The sequence below is a fragment of the Lonchura striata genome, chromosome 3 (assembly GCF_050655825.1).
Source record: "Lonchura striata isolate lonStrDom1 chromosome 3, ASM5065582v1, whole genome shotgun sequence".
In the NCBI taxonomy this organism is placed as follows: domain Eukaryota; kingdom Metazoa; phylum Chordata; class Aves; order Passeriformes; family Estrildidae; genus Lonchura; species Lonchura striata.
Genome location: NC_140705.1, coordinates 89,622,810 through 89,644,067, shown reverse-complemented (window position 1 = coordinate 89,644,067; position 21,258 = coordinate 89,622,810). Strand labels below are relative to the sequence as shown.

The following is a 21,258-nucleotide window of genomic DNA, read 5'->3' as shown; positions in this document are numbered from 1 at the left end:
AGAATGACCTTCCACAAGTTAAAACACCTCAGAGATCACACATCATTAATAATCATCACACATCCCTACATATGTGAGGAACACACATCATTAATAATCATCATGAGTTGTTTCTCTCTTACGCAGATGAGGATTTTTAATTTAGGGATATGCTGGGAGCTCAGTTTCATTTAAGGGATGACACAGAGGTGGTTTGCCTCCAGGGTTTTGCTCCTGGAGTACAAAGATACCCCTCTTGGCCCTGATACCGACTGGACAGTCTAACTCGGCCCATGCCAGAGGTTTTTCTGCAAGAGGTGGCTCTGCCCAACCTTTCCAGCACTGCTCAGGTTGGCTTAGCTCTCATGTGGTGAATCAGATCCAGGAACTGGTCTGGCTCAGAACTATCTTGCCAGAAGGGAAGAGGAAAAGGCTTGTTTTCAGCCAGCTGGTTCCCAGGCAGCCCTGGCGCTAGGGAATTGGTGAAAGCAGAGCTTCTTCCAGAGCTGCTGCTGATTTACACCAGGCACAGCTAGACAGGGAAATAGGCTGCAAGTCACAGGTACGTTTTGGTGCCCAGGAGGTCCATTTCAGATCCAGCTTGTCCCCCCAGCCTATGTCCCTGCTGCAGCCACAGCTGGGCTGGTGCAGCATTTTACTAACACTTCCCACGGGGTAGGATCATGAAATGGGCTGGGTTGGAAAGGACCTTAAAGCTCATTCAGATTACCCCTGCTGTGGACAGGGACACCTTCCACTATCCCAGGATGCTCCAAGCCTCATCCAACCTGGCCTTGGACACTTCCAGGGATGGGGCATCCACAGCTTCTTTGGGCAACCTGTGCAAGGGCCTCACCACTATTAAAGAATTTCCTTTGTATATACAACCTGAATTTCTGTTCTTTCTGTTTGAACCCACTATTCCTTGTCCTATTACTACAGTCCCTGATGAAGAGTCCTGGTAAAGCTGGGAACAAGAGGAAGGAACAACTGTGGCAGTACTGTTTCTTCTCCCAATACACCAACATCTGTTTTATTCCATTGAGATCCACAAAAAGGTAGTTCTGCAGGAAAAAGAGAAACTTTTACATGTACCTTGAAACAGAATGTGCATCGGCAACATCTATTTTTCAAAAAGCAAAAACTCAGGGAGCTGATGAGTGCAAACAACTAAAATTCAGACGACATTCTACAGTCAGGAAATGTCCAAACTTCTAGGGACACATTTCCCCAGTTTACAGAAGAAAAAAATGAAGGGGAGGCAAATGGCCTGGTCAAGGGAAGAACTGGAAATTCAATTAAAACTTTCAAAACTCAGCACTTGTTTTGCCTAGACAATGTTTCTCTGGCTTCCTTTCCTGCTTTAAGTTCAACGTGAAAAAAGGTAAAGTTGGAACAGAGTTAAATGAATGTATCCATCAGCCTCTGCACATTCCCAATATCTTTCTTAAGCAGTTTGTTTCTATCAGAAAAAAATAAAGAAGTCAGCATTTTTGTCTTGCAACTTGGTAATTTTTCTTTTTAAACAATTTGAAAGCAGGCTGTCCTTTATATCAACACACACATTTTGGAATAAGCTGAAAGGAGCATTTGCATGAGACCAGAGGAAGAAAGAGCTTTCCAAAGCTAAGAGCTAGAGCCATGCCATGATCAGGACATGCAGCTTCCCTGGAGTGGGTTTGCTCTGTGCCCCTTCAAAAGCCGATGACCCTAACTACTAGGATTTTACACTTCAGGATTTAACTGGGGGGTTGCACATTTGTTTTAATACAAGAAAAGAGACTTAAAGTTTCTTGTGATATCCAAGGCGGTCATTACAGTGGACACCTTCAACCCATTCCCATGAGCTGCTCACGTAATCCATAAAACTCCCTATGGAGCTAGCACAGGTGGAGAGGGGGATCCCGGAGATGCCGCAGGAGAGCGGCATCAAAGGAGAGGAGGTTTCTCATGGAAGCAGTGCCGGAGGAAGCTGCGGCAGGGAACGGCGTGGGCAGGACGCGAGCGTGGTGGGGGCGTCACGGCACAGACGGTGATGAGCGCGGAGCCACGGGGTCAGCTGCTTGCGGGCGGAAAGGGGAAATGGCAAAGGAAACGCTGCGGAGGCACACGCAGACGTACTTAGGTGTGGGCTGCAGGGGAGAGCCTAAAAATGAACTGCATGCTCCTAAGCACAAGCAACTGCAAAGGAGCAGGAGGCTTAAGCCTGTGGCAAGCTCCAGGGAAGGTTTTCCCTGTTGATAAAAACTGTCTGGAATTTGGTGATTCTCACTCCAAGACAAGTCTAGGGTTTTCACGCTGCCATGCATTTGGCTAAAAAAAGTCAGTCCTCTGTAACACTGCACTGAGTACAGTTTTTCCATAATTTAAAGAAAACACTTAGGACTTTTCTTCATTGACAATTAACTCCAGTTGTTATTAACTCAATTGTTGTCTCTATGTCAAGTCACACCCACTCACAAAAGCTCTTAACCGAAAACTGGCTCTTCTTTTAATTTGAGTTGGCTTTACATCAGACAGTGCATGGGAAGACAAGGATATGGCACAACTCAATAGCTCTTAAAGGAAAACAAACACCATAGAAAGGAGACATGGAGCAGCTCCACTGGAGGAGTAACTCTGCTCCTTCGATGCTGTGCTATTTGTATCATCATCATCACTACGCCAAGGTGTCCCAGTTGTATGTTAGGCTGACACTGTGCCCCATTTCCCTGGAACACTCAGAGATGAGACAAAAGGGATTTCTAGAATTCTTGAGATTATTAGAGGAGAAAAGTATATGGCACATGCTTTGGGAACACCACGGATCACAACCACGATGTGGAAACAGCAATTCCCTCCCTCTTAAACAAGGCTAACACAACAGGAACAACCTAATTGCAAGTCATCCATCCTAGTGAATGCACACAGCTCCTACAACCTGTGCTGAACTTCACAAGGGACAGATGCTGCCAGCCAAGACTGGGAATTCACAAGGAGACACCTTTACACAGGTACACTCACACGACTCCGATGCTGCACCTCCAGCTGGGCACACGGCAGTGATCTGCAAACAAGTTCCAATCACCCAAGGATTCCGAGGTAGGCATCAATTGTTTAAGGTCAATACTGAACCTCTCTTCCTCAAAAGGAGGCTCAGGATAGGGAATGCTTGTTCCAGAAGAAAGTGAGAAAGAAAAAAGAAAAGCCTACCAACACACAAGCACCCTGAAGGCTTGTTTTCCATGAAGTTTCTTTGATGATATCATACAAGAAATGAGTAACACCAACTTGCAACCTCCTAAGAGGATGCACAGCTCCAGAATGTCTCTAAACAGGGAAGTCAGATGCCTTTCTGAAGACACAGAGGTAAAACACAATGCAGGATGGATTCCGCACAGCCTGCACAATCCTGGAAAATGTACCAATACTCCTCTGACCTTAAAAAACAAACTAAACCCATACATAACACTTTCAACCTTGTCAAGCAGTGAACATTTGCAGTGATTGCTGCTCACAAAACCCTTTTCTGATCAACTAAATAAACATGAAAAAACATTCCTGTCACTAATCCTGTTTTATTAGACCTTGGTCCCAGGCCTTTCTAGGTTCTCCCAGCGTGGGACTGCCCTGGAGGCCATTCTCAAGTGGCTCTGCTTTGTGCTGACATGTTAACTGTGCCAAAGGGCGGTGACACAGCTGGGGATTGCCAATGGCCCCTTCTCAGCACAGCCCCAGCCCAGGAGCAGGCTGCTGCCCTGTGTGTCACCCAGGCAGGCTCTCCCCTGCTGCTAGGGCAGTAATGTGGCCTCCTCCCCTGTTGGACTGGTAGAAAGCAACCTAGGACCTGCCCAGATGCTACCAAGCAAAACTTTCTGTAATCACCCAAAATTTATTAGTGGATGTGGAGTTAAGTGCCAACAACTGTAAAAATCTACTTCCTTCTACAGAAAAGTTCCCCTTTTATTGTTTGAAATCAAGGTACACTTGGCTGAGTCAAGGCAACATAATTCAAACCCTTAAAGTGTTTAAATTGTGCTGATGAACCAAACTCCTGTCAAAATACTGTGTGCATACATTATCATAACTAGGGTATTTGTTCAGATGGGTCATCAGGGCCATCAACCTGATTCCAAACAGCTGCTCTAAAATTAAGAAAAATATCTAAGACATTTCTTACTCTGTGATAAATTCAGCATCCTTCTTTTTGTCCTAATTCAGGGACATGTATTTTTAAAGCCAGCCAGAAATCCAGCTCTCAACTCTCCATAAAGAATCTTACCTTAATATAGCAAGAATTCTGTGGGCATTATAAAACCTAGTGAAGTGTCTGAAGAATCGCAAAGCTCCTGCTTAGGGAAATACACTTAGAGAAATACATGACTACATTGACACTGGTTAGCTAATAATTTGGGGGTATTTATGGTTTTCCATTAATTCCCCCAATTGTGCCTGCATTCTACATGTGTTGGTCCCACTGCAATTGGCCGAAATATTTTGCAGTGTGTTCCCCACCCACTCTGTGCAGACAACTTGGCAGTTAAATTGCTGTGAGGGGAGCTGGTTTAGCAAGTTGATCTGAAGGGAAAATCACTCTCCTTTTTTTATTTTTTGTTTTCAAGTTGGTTTTCCACTGGAGCAACTTGCTGTGGGGCCACACAGCCCCTGTGTGTGGTGGTGTGAGGAAAGTGGTGGGAGTGTGTGAGCAGGGATGGAGGGAAGAGCAGGATGACTCCTTCTGAGAGCAGCCCACAGATCAGTCACATCAAACAAAACCCTGTGAGCAACCCATCACAGGTGTGGTTCTGCAGCAGCAAGCCCTGCCTCTGACCTTGATGAGCCCAACCACAGCATCACAGGATGGTTTGGGGTGGAAGGGACTTGAAAGATCATCTTGTTCCAACCCCTGACATGGGCAGGGACACCTCCCACCAGACTGGGCTGCTCCAAAGCCTGTCCAAACCAGCCTTGACACTGCAATCCTGCTGTGGATTTCTGAGCTCCCATGCTGTGAAATCAAGTGAGGGGCACTTCCTAGTGGGCTGTCAGCCCCATGACCTGGTCACAAGAGACACAGAAAGAGAAGAGATGAGAAAGTGGCAAGTGAGATTTGTATTGGCTTAAGTTGTTGCAGAGTTATGCTAATTCAGTCTTTTGGCAGTCACTGCCAAAACTGGGGAAATTCAACTCGCAAGATACTTGTAGAAGTTTCCAGGAAAGGCTTCTGCTGCTATCCCATTCCTTCTGTCCAAGCAGCAACTCAGACTGCTGCTGGGAATTATAAAAACTCAGTATAAAAAGAAAAAGGGCAACTATCCAAATACATTCATCATGTGATGACTGGGAAGAAAGACGGGGAGGGACACAGAAGGGGAAGACAGCTTCTCAGAAAGAGATTTTTTTGGAGGAAAAAATAAAGCTCCAGAACAACAGCAAAGGCAGGACAGGACAAACAAAACCCCATCACTCTGCCAAGAGAACCAGCTGATTTACACTCACCATTGAAAGGGTTAATTTTCTTCAAGATTCGTAAAGAAATGGATTCCTTCAGGTCTTTCTTCTTCACACACTGAATGCCCAGGTTCTGAAAACTGAAGCATATGTGGCAAGATTTCAACAACTAATAACATCTTCAGTGTAGACCATTAAATATAATATTCACGTTAATTAGTGTGATAACATCCAGTGTAAGAAATGAAAAATGTACAGCCTTCTTTTGAGAAGCGTGTACAAGACCTTAAGAGCAAAGATGCTGTTTTTTCCTAAAGTAAGGGCAGACACAGAAGCAAAAAAAACCTAACATAAAATTCCAAATAATTAAGTGTTTTTATATTAAAATTTATTACTCAGCAGTAAACCTACACCAATTAAAAAGTTAGATACTCACTCTTGGGTGATTTATAATGACAATCATTTTTGTAATCAATAAACCTGCTAATTTGCATTAGTTAAAGGATTTGCTCTCCTGCTTTTATCAGGGAATGTAAATCTTAAACAATATTATAAAGGGTTTTTTTAAAACAGGTCAAAACAGGTTTTTAAATCTGACATAGTTATGGAAAAGTTCTGAAGAGCTGCAGCTCCTCCTGATTTGCATAAAAGTGCAGGTCACCCTGATGCAGGAGGTGGGGGGAGTCCCAGGCAGGCTGACTCTTTCCCACATGGAAAAACCATGACATCATCAAAGCTGAGTGGATGTAAAGCAGGAAGTTAAAAAAAAAAGAAAAAAAAAAAGAAATAATCTGTGTTTCATGATGTTACAATAAGCTCTGAAAATGGGTTGTGCCAGCAGCCATTTTTCTCCAGATGTCCCAGCCATTTCCCTTCCCTTCCTTCCCTTGAAACTCCACAAACCTTCTTTGCTTCAGCAAAAGACCATCTTACTGCACCTAAAGATAGCCCTTGTTCCTGCCAAGAGTGCTTGTACACTTCTGAACAAGCCTATCCCAGCACGATGTTAAGTTTAATTTCCCTAAACTCCCCTGTCTGTGCTCAACATGCTGTGTTCAGAGGTTCCCAAACCCTCTGCCATCAGGCTCCACTTCCAGAACCTCTGCTCACTAGAGGAAGGCACAAGCTTCCTTTGAAAACTGAACATGACGTGACCTAGGGGAAAATAAAACACAGAAGCATCTCATAATTCAATGAAGCACTTTGCCTTCCTGTCGTGGCTACTGACATTCAGAATGGGACTGTACCTTGATGAGCAATCCCATTTCCACCGGCTCCTGGAGGAAGTACTTTCTTTAGGGCTTGATCACAGCACATGTTCTTTTCCCCCACTCAGAACACTCACTGTATTCCACAGATTGTTTGAAGCACACTTCAAAGTCCACAAAGAGGGGCAGTTCCTTATTGTACCCCTAAACAAAGCCTCTCATGGACAATAGGCTTTTCAGCAGTCTGAAATTGTCAGATTATCAATGTTTTCTAAGCCTGTGCTGTCACAGTGAAAGTGTGTGTTTAGCCATGCCTAGGCAGAGGCTGGGTCAGAGAAGGAACTGCTGAGAGTCCCTGCAGGACTGTGGGGTTTCACATCGATGGGCGCTGACAGAAAGCAAGTGAGATAACAAGAAGAGAGAGGGAGAAGTAGGAAGAGAAAGAAAAAAATGAAAAACATCTAAAAAAACTATGATATCATCCTTGTCGAGAGAAGAAACTAGGAAGTAAAAATTTGAGTACACAGCAAGCCCCACCAGCTCTGACTTTCCTGCTCTTGCCTTGATGTCTCGGCCAGGGAGGGCTCTGATCAAGTTTGGGCAACAGTACAAAGATCATTATACCACAGGCAGAACAAAATGCTTGGGAACTTTAAAACATGGGGAACTTTGAACAGCAGAAAGCAGAGTAATTACTCAGAGCTGCCCAAAATCTGTGATTAATAATTCTACTTCTACTGAGGGGAAAAAAAAAAAAAGCATTTTTGCTCAATTTGGGATGCTCAGCAAGGGTAAAGAGCCAGAAACACTATTGACAGAGGACATCTCCTGCTCACTAGTACTGGAATGAGGCTTTTCTCCAACACAGACATGAAGAGAAGAATGTGAAGGTTGAGTCACCAGCCACAAAAAGGAAAATGACTTTAAACATCCAGATCCAATTATGGATCATACTGTTCTTTCATCTTAAAGCAACCAATGATTTGTTAAAAAAAAAAAAAATGAGTGTACCGATGCTGGAAACATTTCAAAGGGAATGTGTCGAGCCTCCTCCCATCAGGACCTCCAATGTCAAACACAAAGCTCACAGTTTCACATTATCAATAAAATGAAAGCAGCCCACTTACTGTTCTGTAGGAAACTGAGAGGTTCATATCCTAAAAATATTGAGAAGAATTTATGGATGGAGCAAACAAGCACCAGTGCCTGAAGTGAAACAGAGGCATGGCATTTTGCCAAAGAACAGGATTTGATGCAAACATATAATGGAGATGAAATCACAATCTGCAAATAAATATTTGCAGAGCATCTCAGTGCTTCTTGGCGTGACATCCTCTAAAAGGCTCACCTTGTGCCTCCACACTGAACCTTGTGCAACCAAACAACAAGAGGAGAAGCAATCACCAGGGTCTTCCTGCACTCAGTGATGGGAGCACAGGGCCAGAAAAGGCATTAAGCAATGAGGCTTTTCTGCTTCAGATCAGCAGGCACAGAGCTGAGGGGAGGAAGTGGGATGGGCTAGAACAGCAGACTTCCTTTGACCTTGGCTGAGGAAGCTTGATCTGAGTGAGAAGACTGAGGGGAAGCTGGTGAATGGGTGGTCAGAGGAAGGTGCAAGGTCCTGTTAGAGTTTAGGATGTTTGCAAGCCAGTGTGCCTCGTGCCACTGGAACGTGCTGCAGCACATCCGTGATCCCTTGAGCCTGGGCTGGATGCTGAAGAAGCATCTCCACTGTTTATTTCACCATGAGTGAAATAAATCACCACCTTCAAAATAGTGTCTTCAGCTCTCTCCTTTAATACTGTCCTACTTCACTAAACCCACGTAAACATGGAGTAATTTCACCAACACCAACAGAATCCTATTGGCCTGAAAGCTGTGTGTAAGAGCTACTTATACACTGAAATATTTACCTGATTTTCTTCCCAGCGCAGTTATGCTTACCCCAAACCAAGCCTACTTCCGTATTTCCTACACTGCAAACTGTGAACCACAACAGCTTGCCAGTTCTAAATTCCCCTCTCCAGCAATAATCACTCCATGTTTGCTGCAGCTTATTCTGCTTTTATTTTATTACACAAGACTTGGTAAACTTAGAGGAAACAAGATCAAATACAACTGTATTTGAGATAGTCTTAATAGCACTGAGAAATGTCTTGTACACATCCTGAGTTTTCCTCTCTGCATCCACAAGCAGATTCTTCCCTGGCACACTTACTCTTTAGAGCTGGGCCTGAGCAGAATCTGTATTCTCATTCAAAAACCCCCAAGCCAAACAACAAGCAACAACAGTGACAGCTACTAACATTTCTAGATGTGTCACAACCACTATCTTCTAGATTACATGATATTCAGCTACTACTGACTTTCTCCAGAAAGTCCAAATATAATTTCCATGGAAGGTGTGAACTTCCCTCATCACCACGAAATACAAATTCTAATGCTGCTACCCTTTCTATTACTCATCATTTTTACATGTAGGAAAGAGTCATGCTCAAGAGTAAGATGTATTAATGAACAAGGCTAAAAATAGTAAGTGGGAGAAAGGAAAAAAAGACAGACATTGGGAGAATGGTTAAAGGAAAGAAAAGGGTGTCAGGCAAGAAAAAGCGTATGTGTAGTATCAAAGAGAAGGAAATACTTCCAAGGGAAGTTCCCCAAGACTGATTAGTAAAGACAGCAAAGACAGCATTGTAATTGCTCTTTCAATCATTAATATGAGTTTTAAAACACAAGATTAGCCAATCACTTGCACAATTAATCAAACTCCCAAGCAACACCATTACTCACGACAGGACTCGACGTTCTGGCCCAAACTCAGCTTCATAGTAGCCATCTTTGCAGTCTTTTCCAACCAGATCATGAGGGTGTGGCTTGTAGGGTTCATTCTTTGTTACCAACGTAGTTCTTATTTTGATTTTTCCAAAATAGTTCAGAATCTACAAAAAAATGTGGCACATTTTCAAGGTTTTAGGTATCAGTACCCTCCTGTTACAGAAAATCAATTTTATCCTGAAATGTTCTACGGAAGAAACACCAGAGCTATGCAGGTGACTATACAGAAATGTTGCCTGAAGAAGTCTACTTCCAAAGATTTTGGGAAAAAAAACTCATAAAGGTATGAGGATATTACCTGTGCATGGAACACTAAGTAGTGAAAGAGGATCTTAGCAAATACAGCATGACATGACACAATCCCCTCTGAAGTTGTTGGGTTTTTCCCAACTAATTCTCAGCTGAGTACTCAATCTTACATTCAGGCTGGGCAGTACCAAAGTCTCAAGCTCCTACCAGAGTTTTCACAGCAGTCATCAGCCAACTCAATGAGCCTTTCTCAGGTGCATGAAAGCAACCTCAAGCCAATGGCTACCAGTGAAGTCACTGAGTGTGGGGGAGTGTAAAAGGAAAAAAAAAAAAGAGGAAAAATAGTTTGGCCTAAATTGATTGACACATAGTAACTTGAAAGCAAATACAAGACTTACTCAGGCACACATTTGTGCAGAGGTGAGCTTTCCTCCTCCATTTCCCCTGCCCTGTAAGTAACAGTTCCTCTCCTTCCCTTCCTTTCCTCCTCTTAAGACTCCAAGGATCCACTATGTATCCTTTTTAGTCAACACTTCAAGTCTTTAACTTGAACTGTGCTCTTTTACCTGTCATCATCTGTTTGCATCAATCTCCAATTTGGCTCCATTCAGTCTTCACAGCAAGCCATGGTAACTTTTTACCCTTAAAATGGTACTTTCACTGCTCCTTCACTTTCTTCAACCATTACATAATTTCTCCCTCATTTTACACCCAGCCCATTAACATGAAGCTAGATCTAGAGCTGCTTTTGGTGCTCCAGTTCCCCCTTGATGTTCATCTTCATAACCACACCATGAAGTTTAATCTCTTCCTGGTCCCTCTCTTCACATTTCCATCTCTAGAGGGGACTCCCCTGGAACCTAAAGCCTCCCCACAGGCTCCAAGAAGGCAGGAATTCACCTAGAAATCACCTGCTATCAGTACAATCAGCTCTGTTATCAATAGTCACCTTTAAAAAGAACAAACCTGGGCAGGCTCTCGTGGTCACATACCCGTGTCCCATCTCCCCTTTGGGTTCTGCCCGGCCTTCATGTGCAGCACAGTGCAAGAAAAGAGGAATCAAGGCTTGATTCAGCCCATTCAACTTATGTCCTGACACAGACTGAGGCTCAAAGTCTGTGCAAACCTCTACTCTTGCCAACAGCCCACACAGTTCCTTGTTCAATTGGCAGAGTGCTGAAAAAATTAGTCTGGCACCATCTCCATTTCCTGCATTCCCTAACCAAATCTGGCACTGTGATAGTCAAAGGGAAACCTTGTTAGTTTCTTTCCTTAGTAATTCTGACTCCAGGGCTGGACCAGCTTCCACAGTTGCTTTATGCAATAGAGACTTGCTCTGCTGTTCAACACATGACTGCCAACACTCTCCTCCTCAAACCCTCCCTCTTAAAGAGCTTTTGTACTTCAGCATAAACCATCTCATATTTGTCCCATTTCACATCTTCTCTATCTGTTAATTTCCTGCTGTGATTCCAGAGACTCCATTTTGAGCTCCATTGTTTTTTTTTATGCTGGCACACTCTGCAAACACAGATACACAGCCTCTGTTCCTGGGCAGGAAGATTGCAAGTGCTCTTAACTTCCCATTTAAATTTGAGTTTTCTCCCTAATCTCAGCTCTGACTTCCTCCAAACTGAAAGCAAGGAAACACTGGCAACTTAAACACCAGAAAGGGAATCAGAAATTATTTTCTCTTACCCTATCTGTCCAGGGTTTCCTTTGTCCAACCTATGAAAGCTATTGCCCAAGTGGTTCCTCCACTCCTGCTCTACTTGTCTCTGTCTTTGTCCCCGGTTTGACCACAGCTGTCAGGGCTCTCTGAATCCCTCTATTCTGGATTTCCCAACCCATCCTTGGTGCAACCACCCAACTCATCACCACTGCAGATGCTCCCAGGACACAGTTCCCCTTTCTGAGCTCATTTTTAAGTTCTGACTCCAAATACTTCAGGCTGGTGAGTTTTGCAGGGCCCATTCTCCCCATCACGGGTGATTGTTTGCTTGTACAAAGCGCCTTCTTTAATGTTGTGCCCAACAACCTTTCAAAGCCTTTCCACATTTTGTAGGCAAATTCCTTCAACACTCTCCCAAATTTCATGCTGCAGTCCAAAACTTAAAACCAAACCCACATCACCTAAGAAAGCAGAGCAAACATGCATGCAGAGAAAGCTGCTAATGAACGGCTCCCAGACCTTGAGTCTTCACTGAATCCCCTCTAGCAGCACTTTGTAAACCACCTCTGCACCTTCTCCTCTTTCTGCAAACCAAATCTTTATGTGACCAGGAGCAAGTAACTCTTTTCCCACTCTGCTGCAACTCCATTTGCGTGCCAAGGAAAAAATTCCAGAAGGTGAGATGAAAAGCATTGTATTTACTGTGCAGAGTCCAACACATAGCTACGAGCACCACGGTAATGTGGGCAATGGTAACTCCTAGATAAAAGTGTTATTTACCTGGATGGAAGGGAAGGTCTTATTGTTTTCAGTACTGTGTTCTCCTGGAATGCTGCCTGCTGATCTTCCCTCACATTTGTATCTGAAACGCATGCCCCTTTGCCTGGGTTGCTCAAATATTTCAATGTAGGGCTCAGGGCCACCTTAAAAATAAAATATTTTCAATGTTAGGACACAGTAAAGCTCAAAAAGCAGTAGAAGATGCAAGAATTAGAATTTCTAGACTTTTGATTCACATTGCCATCTTTCCACTTGGCCTACCCTATCAGGAAATCTACTCTTTATTTTTATGTACATGCACATGTTGAAGGTGGGGTACAAGGGAAGAGAACAGATTTGGATAAAACACCCACGGTATCAACGCCATGGAAGTAATGAGCAAAAAAGACACCCTTCCCCTATCTAATCTAAAACTTAGCTTCTTATAACCATCATAGAAGACATGTCTGATGAAAGAGAATTTTATACAACAAAACCCAAATCATTATTAGGGATTTCTCAAATTATTATTCAACATCTTTAGGAATAATAGTTATAAGAATGGCTGTCCTCTCCAAGCACTGGTTCTGTCAACTGTTGTGTTGCCTTAAGCATCCTCTGAAAGGGAAGATGTTTGCTCAGAATTCATTGATTTAGTTCCTATCACAGTGCAGCAGAAACTATTCAAATTATGCAAAAAACCCCACACTCCTACTGGGTGGAAGCTCACTATCACTGTGAGCTCAAAAAATACCTGATTGCTTGTATTGAATTCTACATTTTGAGCTGTCCATCTCCCATGGGGCTGGTTTCTAGTTGCAGTATCTCCCCAGACAATGAAACCTCAGAAAAGCTATTGGGCAGTTGTCAGAAGGAAGGTTTTTAGGAAACACAGAGTGATAGCTGAGAATAAGAGACAGCAGAACTCTTCAATGAGGGGGTTAGAAAGACATTAACTTAGCAAGAGCCTAAGTACTTTTCAAGTGATATTTTATTGCCAGACAGCAACAAGCTATTTCATATATCTCTCTAAAAACATCAAACAGGACAGTCAATCAAACAGTGACAACAGTGGGATGGCATGCGAAAAACAAACAACAGAGGCTAAGTAAATATTGTTGAAGTTGAATCATCACTGTGCTACACAATCAGAAGAACGTAGCTTATGGAAATGTCTACTGACCTCTCTGTCATCTTCCTATAATAGCATCCTCCTCAAGCAAGGCTGAGCATCGCAAACAAACAGGACAGACAATATCCTGTGGCACAGCACTCAAAAAAAAGTGCTTGGACTTCAACATAATAAGCAAAACAGTTATTAAGTATATTGAAAGTGCTGAAAAGGTAAAAGAACCCCTACTTCCTTTTGCCCAAGGTCTATGCTGCCTGTGAATCCACAGCACACAGGTTTTGGCAAAGAGGTGGATTCCAACCCCAACTCCATAATAAAGCCTTCTATTTTGCTGCACCTACAATGGTTTAGGCACCCCTGCCAACACAAAGTTTGAACTTTATGCCTGGGATTTGTTGATCACAAAAGATTTCCAGTGCTGCAGCAGTTCATACCCAAAGTATGACAATATTATAACCTAAGAGATAAAGTAATCAAGAGCAGCAGAGAAGGGATGGATGGCAAGAACGACATCTATCACCTCAGTCTGACCCGAATGCACATTTATCTGTCACACACCTACAAGCAGTGGGGGAACTGCATCTGCCACTGTGTGGGAGCAGCTCTTATGCTGAAATGGTCTTCAACAACTGGAGCCTCTGCAAAACCTTCAAAAACACAATGCACTTCCACTTGAGACTATGCTTGGGGTCAAAACCTTTGGGATCTGTGGTTCAGGACTCTTTATAGACATTTCTAACAGTCAGTCAAAATGCAATTTCTAAACTGATTACCTCCCATCAGGTAGATTTTAAATAACTTTCTGATCACCAACCATGAGCTGTCACATTAAATACACATTAGCCACTAGTCTAGGTGCAGTTCCTGAAGAAGATGGTTCCTTTTCTAGATAGTCCCAGCCCTTTACCTAGCTGTCCTTTAGATGAGCTTTGCATATTTTCTCTTTCTGGAAAACAAGCAAAAGGGAAGGGGAAGGTAGGCATTGATAACAAAAAAGCCTAGAAATGACGTAAAGCTGGTTTCAGAGAGAGCAGAAGTCTGAGCTTCTCACAAAATGCTCATGCATCTGTGTATGGCTATTTTTTCACACTTCAACTTACCTATGGTATTGCATTGATCAGCACGAATACAGATATGTATCCATATATTAAATTAAAAATCTGTTTTACAAGTTCTAATGACCATATTACAGCAAAGTGCCTGCTAATCTGGCACTAATCTGCGATATTCTCATGCTTACATAGCTGCTAACCAGACATGCAGGACACCCACAGACATTGTGGGTAGCCAGACCCTTGCTGCTCAAAACTACAAGAGCACAATCACTTGAAGTCTTTAACTCTTGCTGATTTAACCAACAATTTCCTTCACATTCTACCAACATTCACTTGAGAAGGCTATTTTCTCACCTCTCAAGAGACCTTTATTTTAAGACTCTGGGCTCAGTGATCTTTACAGGGCTGTGGTCGAAACAAATGTCATTGAAGGTAAACCCACCGCTCAGCAGCAGGTGTGTTTGTGGGAAAGTAAAGCTTGGTGACGAGGCGGCCTCCAGAGATTAAACATTAAACTTCATTTTGTCTTGGCTGCCTCTCTCTCTATTCAAGAATCACGTTATCATCCCTGCCGTGATTATCAGTGTCATCATGTTTTGTGTAGAGAGGAAACACACAGCATTGTTTGTGAGAATGAGAGGTATTACCAGCACTCTGCAGCCAAGTGTCCGGTGTTCCCTATTTCTGTAAATCAGCAATGTGCTTGTGAAGTGGCACAGCTTAACTATGTCACAATCTGCTCTCTCACACACACACAGAGTCTCTGTTAGCTCCCACACAGTCACTACAGATCTACCCTCCTCAGGTCTCACTTTGTGTGTCAAACAAATGTGAGATACACCAAAACACAAGCTCTCACTAATTCTAGAAGAGAAACACACAGCTATTCCTATTTATTACCTGCCTGCCTGCAACTACTCCATAAAGCACTTGAAATGGAAGAAAAAAAAAATCTAGCTAATCCTACATCTAAGTTCTTAAGAGTTTAATTTGTCTTTGTAATTAATTCTAATTGCCTATACAGATGCTAGCAATAGAAATATTGTGCTACACATTATAACCTGCCTGTCATTCTTTTTGTTATTGAATTGTTTTTTCCCCCTCCTGTTCTGAATACAACACCGAATAATTTTAAAGAGAATATAGGAGAGCAAGTCTCCCAATTATATACGCAAGGAAAGGAGGCAAAAGCAATGACAGCTCCAAGAGTTCAGCAAGGAAAAGAGGTCGAAGCAGTGACAGCTGTAAGAGTTCAGCCACTTTGCTCATTCAAGAATTGAAGGGTGTTTTATTCTTACATTTTGAGCAATACAAAGAGGAACAAAAGGACAATCATTAAAACTCAGAACAGACTTCCATCAGACCTCTCCATGACAAGAAACCTGTGATAGTTTGAAGTTTAACACAGCCGGTGCCATGGGGGAGGAAGTGTGACATGCTGCCACCAAGCAAAGTGACAACCCGATCAAGGGCTCTGTCTCGTTCCTTTGCTCCGAACAAGCAGGCTCTGAAGGAACTGCCAATTTTGTCATTTTCTTGAACGGCCAGGAGTGCCCGGTGAACAGACTCTCCATCAGCATCTGCGTGTGAAAGCAGAGCAGCTGTGGGTCTTTGTGGAAGATGTGAAAGTATCACCCGAAACCCTCCGGCCCGAGGTGTCTGCAATGAGACACAAATGGGAGAAGCATCGCTCTTTAACTCTGATGTCACTGCTCTGAACAAATCCCTGGTAGCACAAAGTCTGTCAATTCTAAAAAGCAAGAATCTGTCCACTTAAAACCTTCTGCACCACCTCAGGCTAAGCGGGAGGATGGCGAAAGCTTTGTTACAGCACACCCCAATTTAAGCAAAAGCAAATGCAAACATAACACGATTTGATTTGAAAAAGAATCAACCTACGGCTCCATAAACCGCCCAAATTATAACAGAGACCAAACAACGCTCACGAACTTCCTCTTTACTATCGTGTTACATTACAAAACGGCAACCAAATGAAAAAAAAAAAAAACCCACAAAAAAAAAACAAAAGCTAGCTAGTACCAGGAAGTTCTAAACTTCACCCGCAGAAAAAATTCCTTATCTGGTTCCTAATTACACTGAAAATACATAAAGACACGAAGAAAAAAAAAAAATAAAGAAAAAAACCCGAAACTGCTCTCTCCTGCTTAATTGTTGCCACTTTAAAATACATCATAACATTTAAAGCACAAGTCCAGCTGTTTTCTCTCCATGTTGATAGTTAGCATACCTATATTTTTATCAGGAGTGAAAGCTCATACCTTGCTACGTGGGAACAGAACACACACTCATGTTCTGAAAAGCAGCTTTGCCTAGAAATACTATTCTAATTAGTATAGCCGAGTTTTTAAATTTAGGGGGGTTTTTTTAACCCTAAGGAAGATACCAGAGACGCCTCCCGAAAGGATGACAAACTCGGTTTAATTTAGCCTCTAGAAACTTAGTTATGCATTTTGTTGTAATGACTCAAAGCACGATCCCTTATCTGCATTACTTTGCATTTGTGCCATCACTATTTCTCACAGTTCCGATGAGAACGGGATCCTGATGGGCACGACCCAATCTTCAGCCTGTTGCCTCCATCGCAGACAGAGACCCGCGCGCTTATTTAACACCTAAACGCTCCCACTCCACAATTTTAAGACCGAAGAAATCCATTTGAAATCGAACAGCGGCATAAGATCCCGTAGCGACTCATCCGAACAACCCATCGCCGCTTCAGCCTCGCAGTGTAAACACCCGACGCGCCCAGCCAAGGAGGGCGGAGAGTGCTCGGAGCCCCCCGGGGCCGCCGCCCGCGCCCCCCGCCCGGCCCCGCCGCTCACCGGCCATGCTGACAGCTCCGCTCCGGCCTCTGCGCCGCGGGGCTCCGGCCCGGCCGCACACCTCGCAGGGACACACGGACGGCCGCGGCTGCCGGGCTCGCCGCCCTTTTCAGGGGGAATTTCCCGTGGGGCGGGCGGGCGGACGTGCGCGCTGAGCTGCGGGGCGGTGCGCGGCCGCCCCCCGCCCGCTCTCGCCCCGCCCGTCCCGCCCGGCACCGGCAGACCCCGCTCCGGGACTGCGGCTCCGCGGGGAGAGCAGGCACAAGTCTGTCGTCCGGTCCTGCCCGGTAGCCAAAAGTACGGAGGGAAAAGTTCAGCTCCTCTGCTTTCAGAGCGGGGCAGGTACAGCGAGAGCCTACTTCATTCCGTACCCTCGCCCTCGCAGGGCATCGCTCCGACACCCCCCGCTCTGTCAGCCTCGAGAGACCAAGCACTCTCCTTATCCGTCTTTTTCTAGGTTTCGTGGAGTCTAGGGGTCAGCCCAGGAAAGGGAGAGCTCCAGGGAAGACTGTACTGCAGCCTTCCAGTGCCTACCGAAGCCCCTCACGGGGTTTATAAGACGGACAAGGATAGACTTTTACCAAGGCCTGTAGCAATAGGGCAAGGAGGAATGGCTTTAAACTGACAGAGGGCAGGGTTACATTAGATACTGATAAGGAATTCTTTACTGTAAGCGTGGTGAGGCAGTGGAACAAGCCTAGCCAGAGAAGCTGGGAATGCCCTATCCTTGGAAGTGCTCCGGGCCAGGCTGGATGGAGCTTGGAAAAGCCTAGTCTAGGGGAAAATGTTCCTACCCACAGCGGGGGGTTGAAAGGAGACAGACTTTGAATGCCCCTCTCAGCCCACTCTGATTCAATAAATAAGCTGTACATACTACAGATAGACCAAGATTGCAGGTAAAGAAAGAAATAATCACCTGAGCCCATTCAGTCACAGTGATCAACTCTATCAAACCCTTGGAGCATCCCAGATCCTGCATCTCACAGCTTGGCCCCTACACAGCAAGGTGAAGCCAAGGAGTTGGACACTGGGAACAGCCCCATGTTTGGATCAGGTGGAGAGGTCAGTAACAAACAAACAAATCTGGGGGCAAATTAAAAAACACCTGAAAAAAGAGGAACACAAAGGAACAGGAAGGCCACACCTAGCTGTGGTGTAAGATTGCTTAGCTGACAATAAAATTTAATTTTTTTTCTTAAATCTTTAATCTGGGAGTGGAATAAACTGTCCCGTGTGAAAATGCAGTTAAATCAATTAGTATCCCTGAAAAAGAAAGATTAATAAAATAACAAGAAAAGCCTGAAAGAACAATCAAGTGAGGTACAAAACAGATAGGTTCTTGCTTTTTCCCCCCACTATGCTATTTCTAAAGCTAAGGTTATTGGGATGTACATAAATGAAGAACAGCTGAAAATGCTGTTCTACAATCTGAAAACTTATACACACCAATTCATGTAACTAAGCAGAAGAGGTTGCCAAATGTTTATTATTCTTCTTGCTCTGTAGTCCATCTGAACAATACTTTTCTTTATAACCTTAGTTTGCTCAACTATCCAGCCATTTCCTATAAACAAAAATTATCTTTTTCCACCCCTCAAGCAAAGCTTTCCTTATTAAAGATTCATGGTTTGTCACATGGTAGGATTGTTGCACCCCTGACAAACTTATAACTGAAATTGGAGTCAAAGAATCCTAGGGAGAACACAGGATAATCAAAATGTCTGTAACATTAGCCTTAGATGACTGAAGAGAAGAAAAACTACATTATTCAGATGTTATAATAAAATAATTCTATGGCTGTGGGTTAGTTTCTTGCCAGAAGAATGTAATTTCTTATTTTCTTTCCCACAAAAAAGCCAAAACAAAACAACATAAAAGATATAAACCAGTAATGCCCTAAAAGTATAAGAAATTCAGACTAGACTTTTACATCTTCAGGGATTTCTTGGATTCACTATAATTGATAATGTACAATAAAGCAGGTTCAATATTTTAAACTTAAACCCGAACTTTAAAACTTAAACTTAAACTTTACCTACACAAGCACACGTGACCACAAAGCACCAACTGACAAAGAGACCACAAATAAAATTGTGTTGCTCTATAACATGGCAGCAAATATGGAAATCTGCATCCTGAATCCTCTCTGCTAAGTGCTCCATCCAAACAATCAGCTCATCAACAATTCATATTAGAAGATACTTCAGTTTTTAAACTGATCACCTGGTGGGGAAAGTTTTGGACAAGCCTTTATTCACAGGACTAAACAGCCAGAGAAATGCTCCCAATTTGAGGGCATCCCTGCAGATCACAGGAGTGACCTGGACAGGATTTTTAAAAAGAAAGGGGTGCAATTCCTGTGGGATAGCTGAAGCTGTAGATGTGAGTTTTGAGTTTGGATGTAAAGGTAAACTAAATATTTACCCTTACTTATCTTCAGGCTGGTTTTCCAAATCTCTGATAGTAAAAAATGTGACATCTCAGAAAGAATTAATTTAGTTGCTTCCCTAAATACAGTTTATATCTCTGGTTCCCATCTATTTCTCGAGCCCATGACACTACTGAGTAAACACAGACCAGGGGACCATGGAGACTGTGGCTCAAAACAAAAGTATCTACTGATTTCTTCAGAAGGAAAGTATTATGGTAGGGTACACAATCTAAACCGATGTGAAATTAAGGGCAGTATTCCAGGCAATACAAATACCGTGTTATGACTAAAACATAATAAACATTCCCTACTTTTCCCCAGCTCTTTTGAACTCTAACTCTTAGGACTTGCAGGAACAGGCTACTCAAAGATAATCCTTAAGATTGCACGTTTGAAATTGAGGTGGTATTTCACATACACAGCAGGGTCTTTGGTACAAACTGCTCCTTGATATTATTTTAAAGAAAAAATACTAATGGATTGCACTTCTTATACGATCCCAAAAACTTTATCTCTCTTCCTTCAAATGAAAACAACTTGCGATAAACAGTGCAGATTTGCACTGTGTAAAATCTATGAACTCACATCATCAGAACACACAGACTAGATCCGGCTCAGGAAGACCATGAACAAAGTGACTTGAGGAAGGACAGCATGAGGAGGAGATGTTTTCTTGATTGTTTTTCTCTAGCAGTAGCCATAAGCCAATGGCCAGGGAAAATCACAACAGTGGGACAAAGGGAGCTTTTAGTCTAAGACCAGCATAGCTGTTTTTATAAAAGACTCATGTCCCTAAATGCTATGGAAACCAAGAAGCCTTCCCAAGAAAAAGGCAAAAGCCTAAGCAAATGAAAGAGGCCTTACTCAAAGTTGTACAAGCATGAGGATATTGCTCTATTCCTGACTACCCTGTATGCAACTCTGCTCTGCTGCCATCGGAATCCCTGGCACAGGGATTATCCCGGGAGAGTGAGGTGAACTAGAGGATTGCAGTACAGCTTTGGCAATCACAGAAACCTTGTCAGCAGTGTAAGAACATATCATAGCTTTGGGTATATGCAGATCACTGCAAAAAGCAGGATGGAATTCCCCTCTTGCAGCATTGCATAACAAAAGCCAGGTGCTTCACTATTATTTTTGTCAGCTGACTTTGGCTATAGCCAGAGGTGAGATACGAGAATTCTTAGGCCAGTCTGATCCAGTGCTTCACTTCCTGTCTTCCAGTTAAAGCAAGTGTTTTAAGTACTGATTTCTCCCTACTGATCAAGTCCAAAGCCAAGTCCTACCCTCCTGCTTTTCACTGGCTGCTGTGCTAGCACAGTAAACGCCCACATAGCTACAAGGAGTAAGTCACGGACAAGCAAGGCTAAAGTGGAGGAATAAAAAGCCAGCACTAAAACCTCCTACAGCAGAGGACCGAGTGTTTGACATGGTATTTGTCAAGCCTAGGACATGGCTCTTCTTAGCACAGGCATTGCCCAATGAAGCTAGCTGTGACAGGAGAGCCGACAGGCAAACCATTAAGTCTTTATTTCCTGTTCCCGGCTATCTGACTTCGATCAAAGATAAGGCTCTTGTCACTGGCCTGGTACTTTCAGCATATGGCTCTCCTAATAAGGGTACATCACTAGGAGCAAGAATAGTATTAATAAAATCATTCTCTTC

At 43.3% G+C, this 21,258-nt stretch overlaps 1 protein-coding gene across 2 annotated transcripts in view; it reads right to left on the bottom strand.

Moving 5' to 3' along the window:
• Nucleotides 1-17,298, bottom strand: part of REL (REL proto-oncogene, NF-kB subunit) — a 30,669-nt gene extending 13,371 nt beyond the window's left edge. Inside the window, exons 1-4 of one of the 2 annotated variants that reach the window (XM_021527529.4) lie at nucleotides 17,163-17,298; nucleotides 12,154-12,296; nucleotides 9,408-9,556; nucleotides 5,458-5,549 (exon numbers count right to left, since the gene is read on the bottom strand). In XM_021527529.4, coding sequence (XP_021383204.1) covers nucleotides 5,458-5,549; nucleotides 9,408-9,556; nucleotides 12,154-12,296; nucleotides 17,163-17,169 — 391 coding nt within the window. In that variant the 5' untranslated portion in view covers nucleotides 17,170-17,298. The other variant, XM_085576985.1, reaches the window with a different exon arrangement.
• Nucleotides 17,299-21,258: the final 3,960 nt, after the last annotated feature.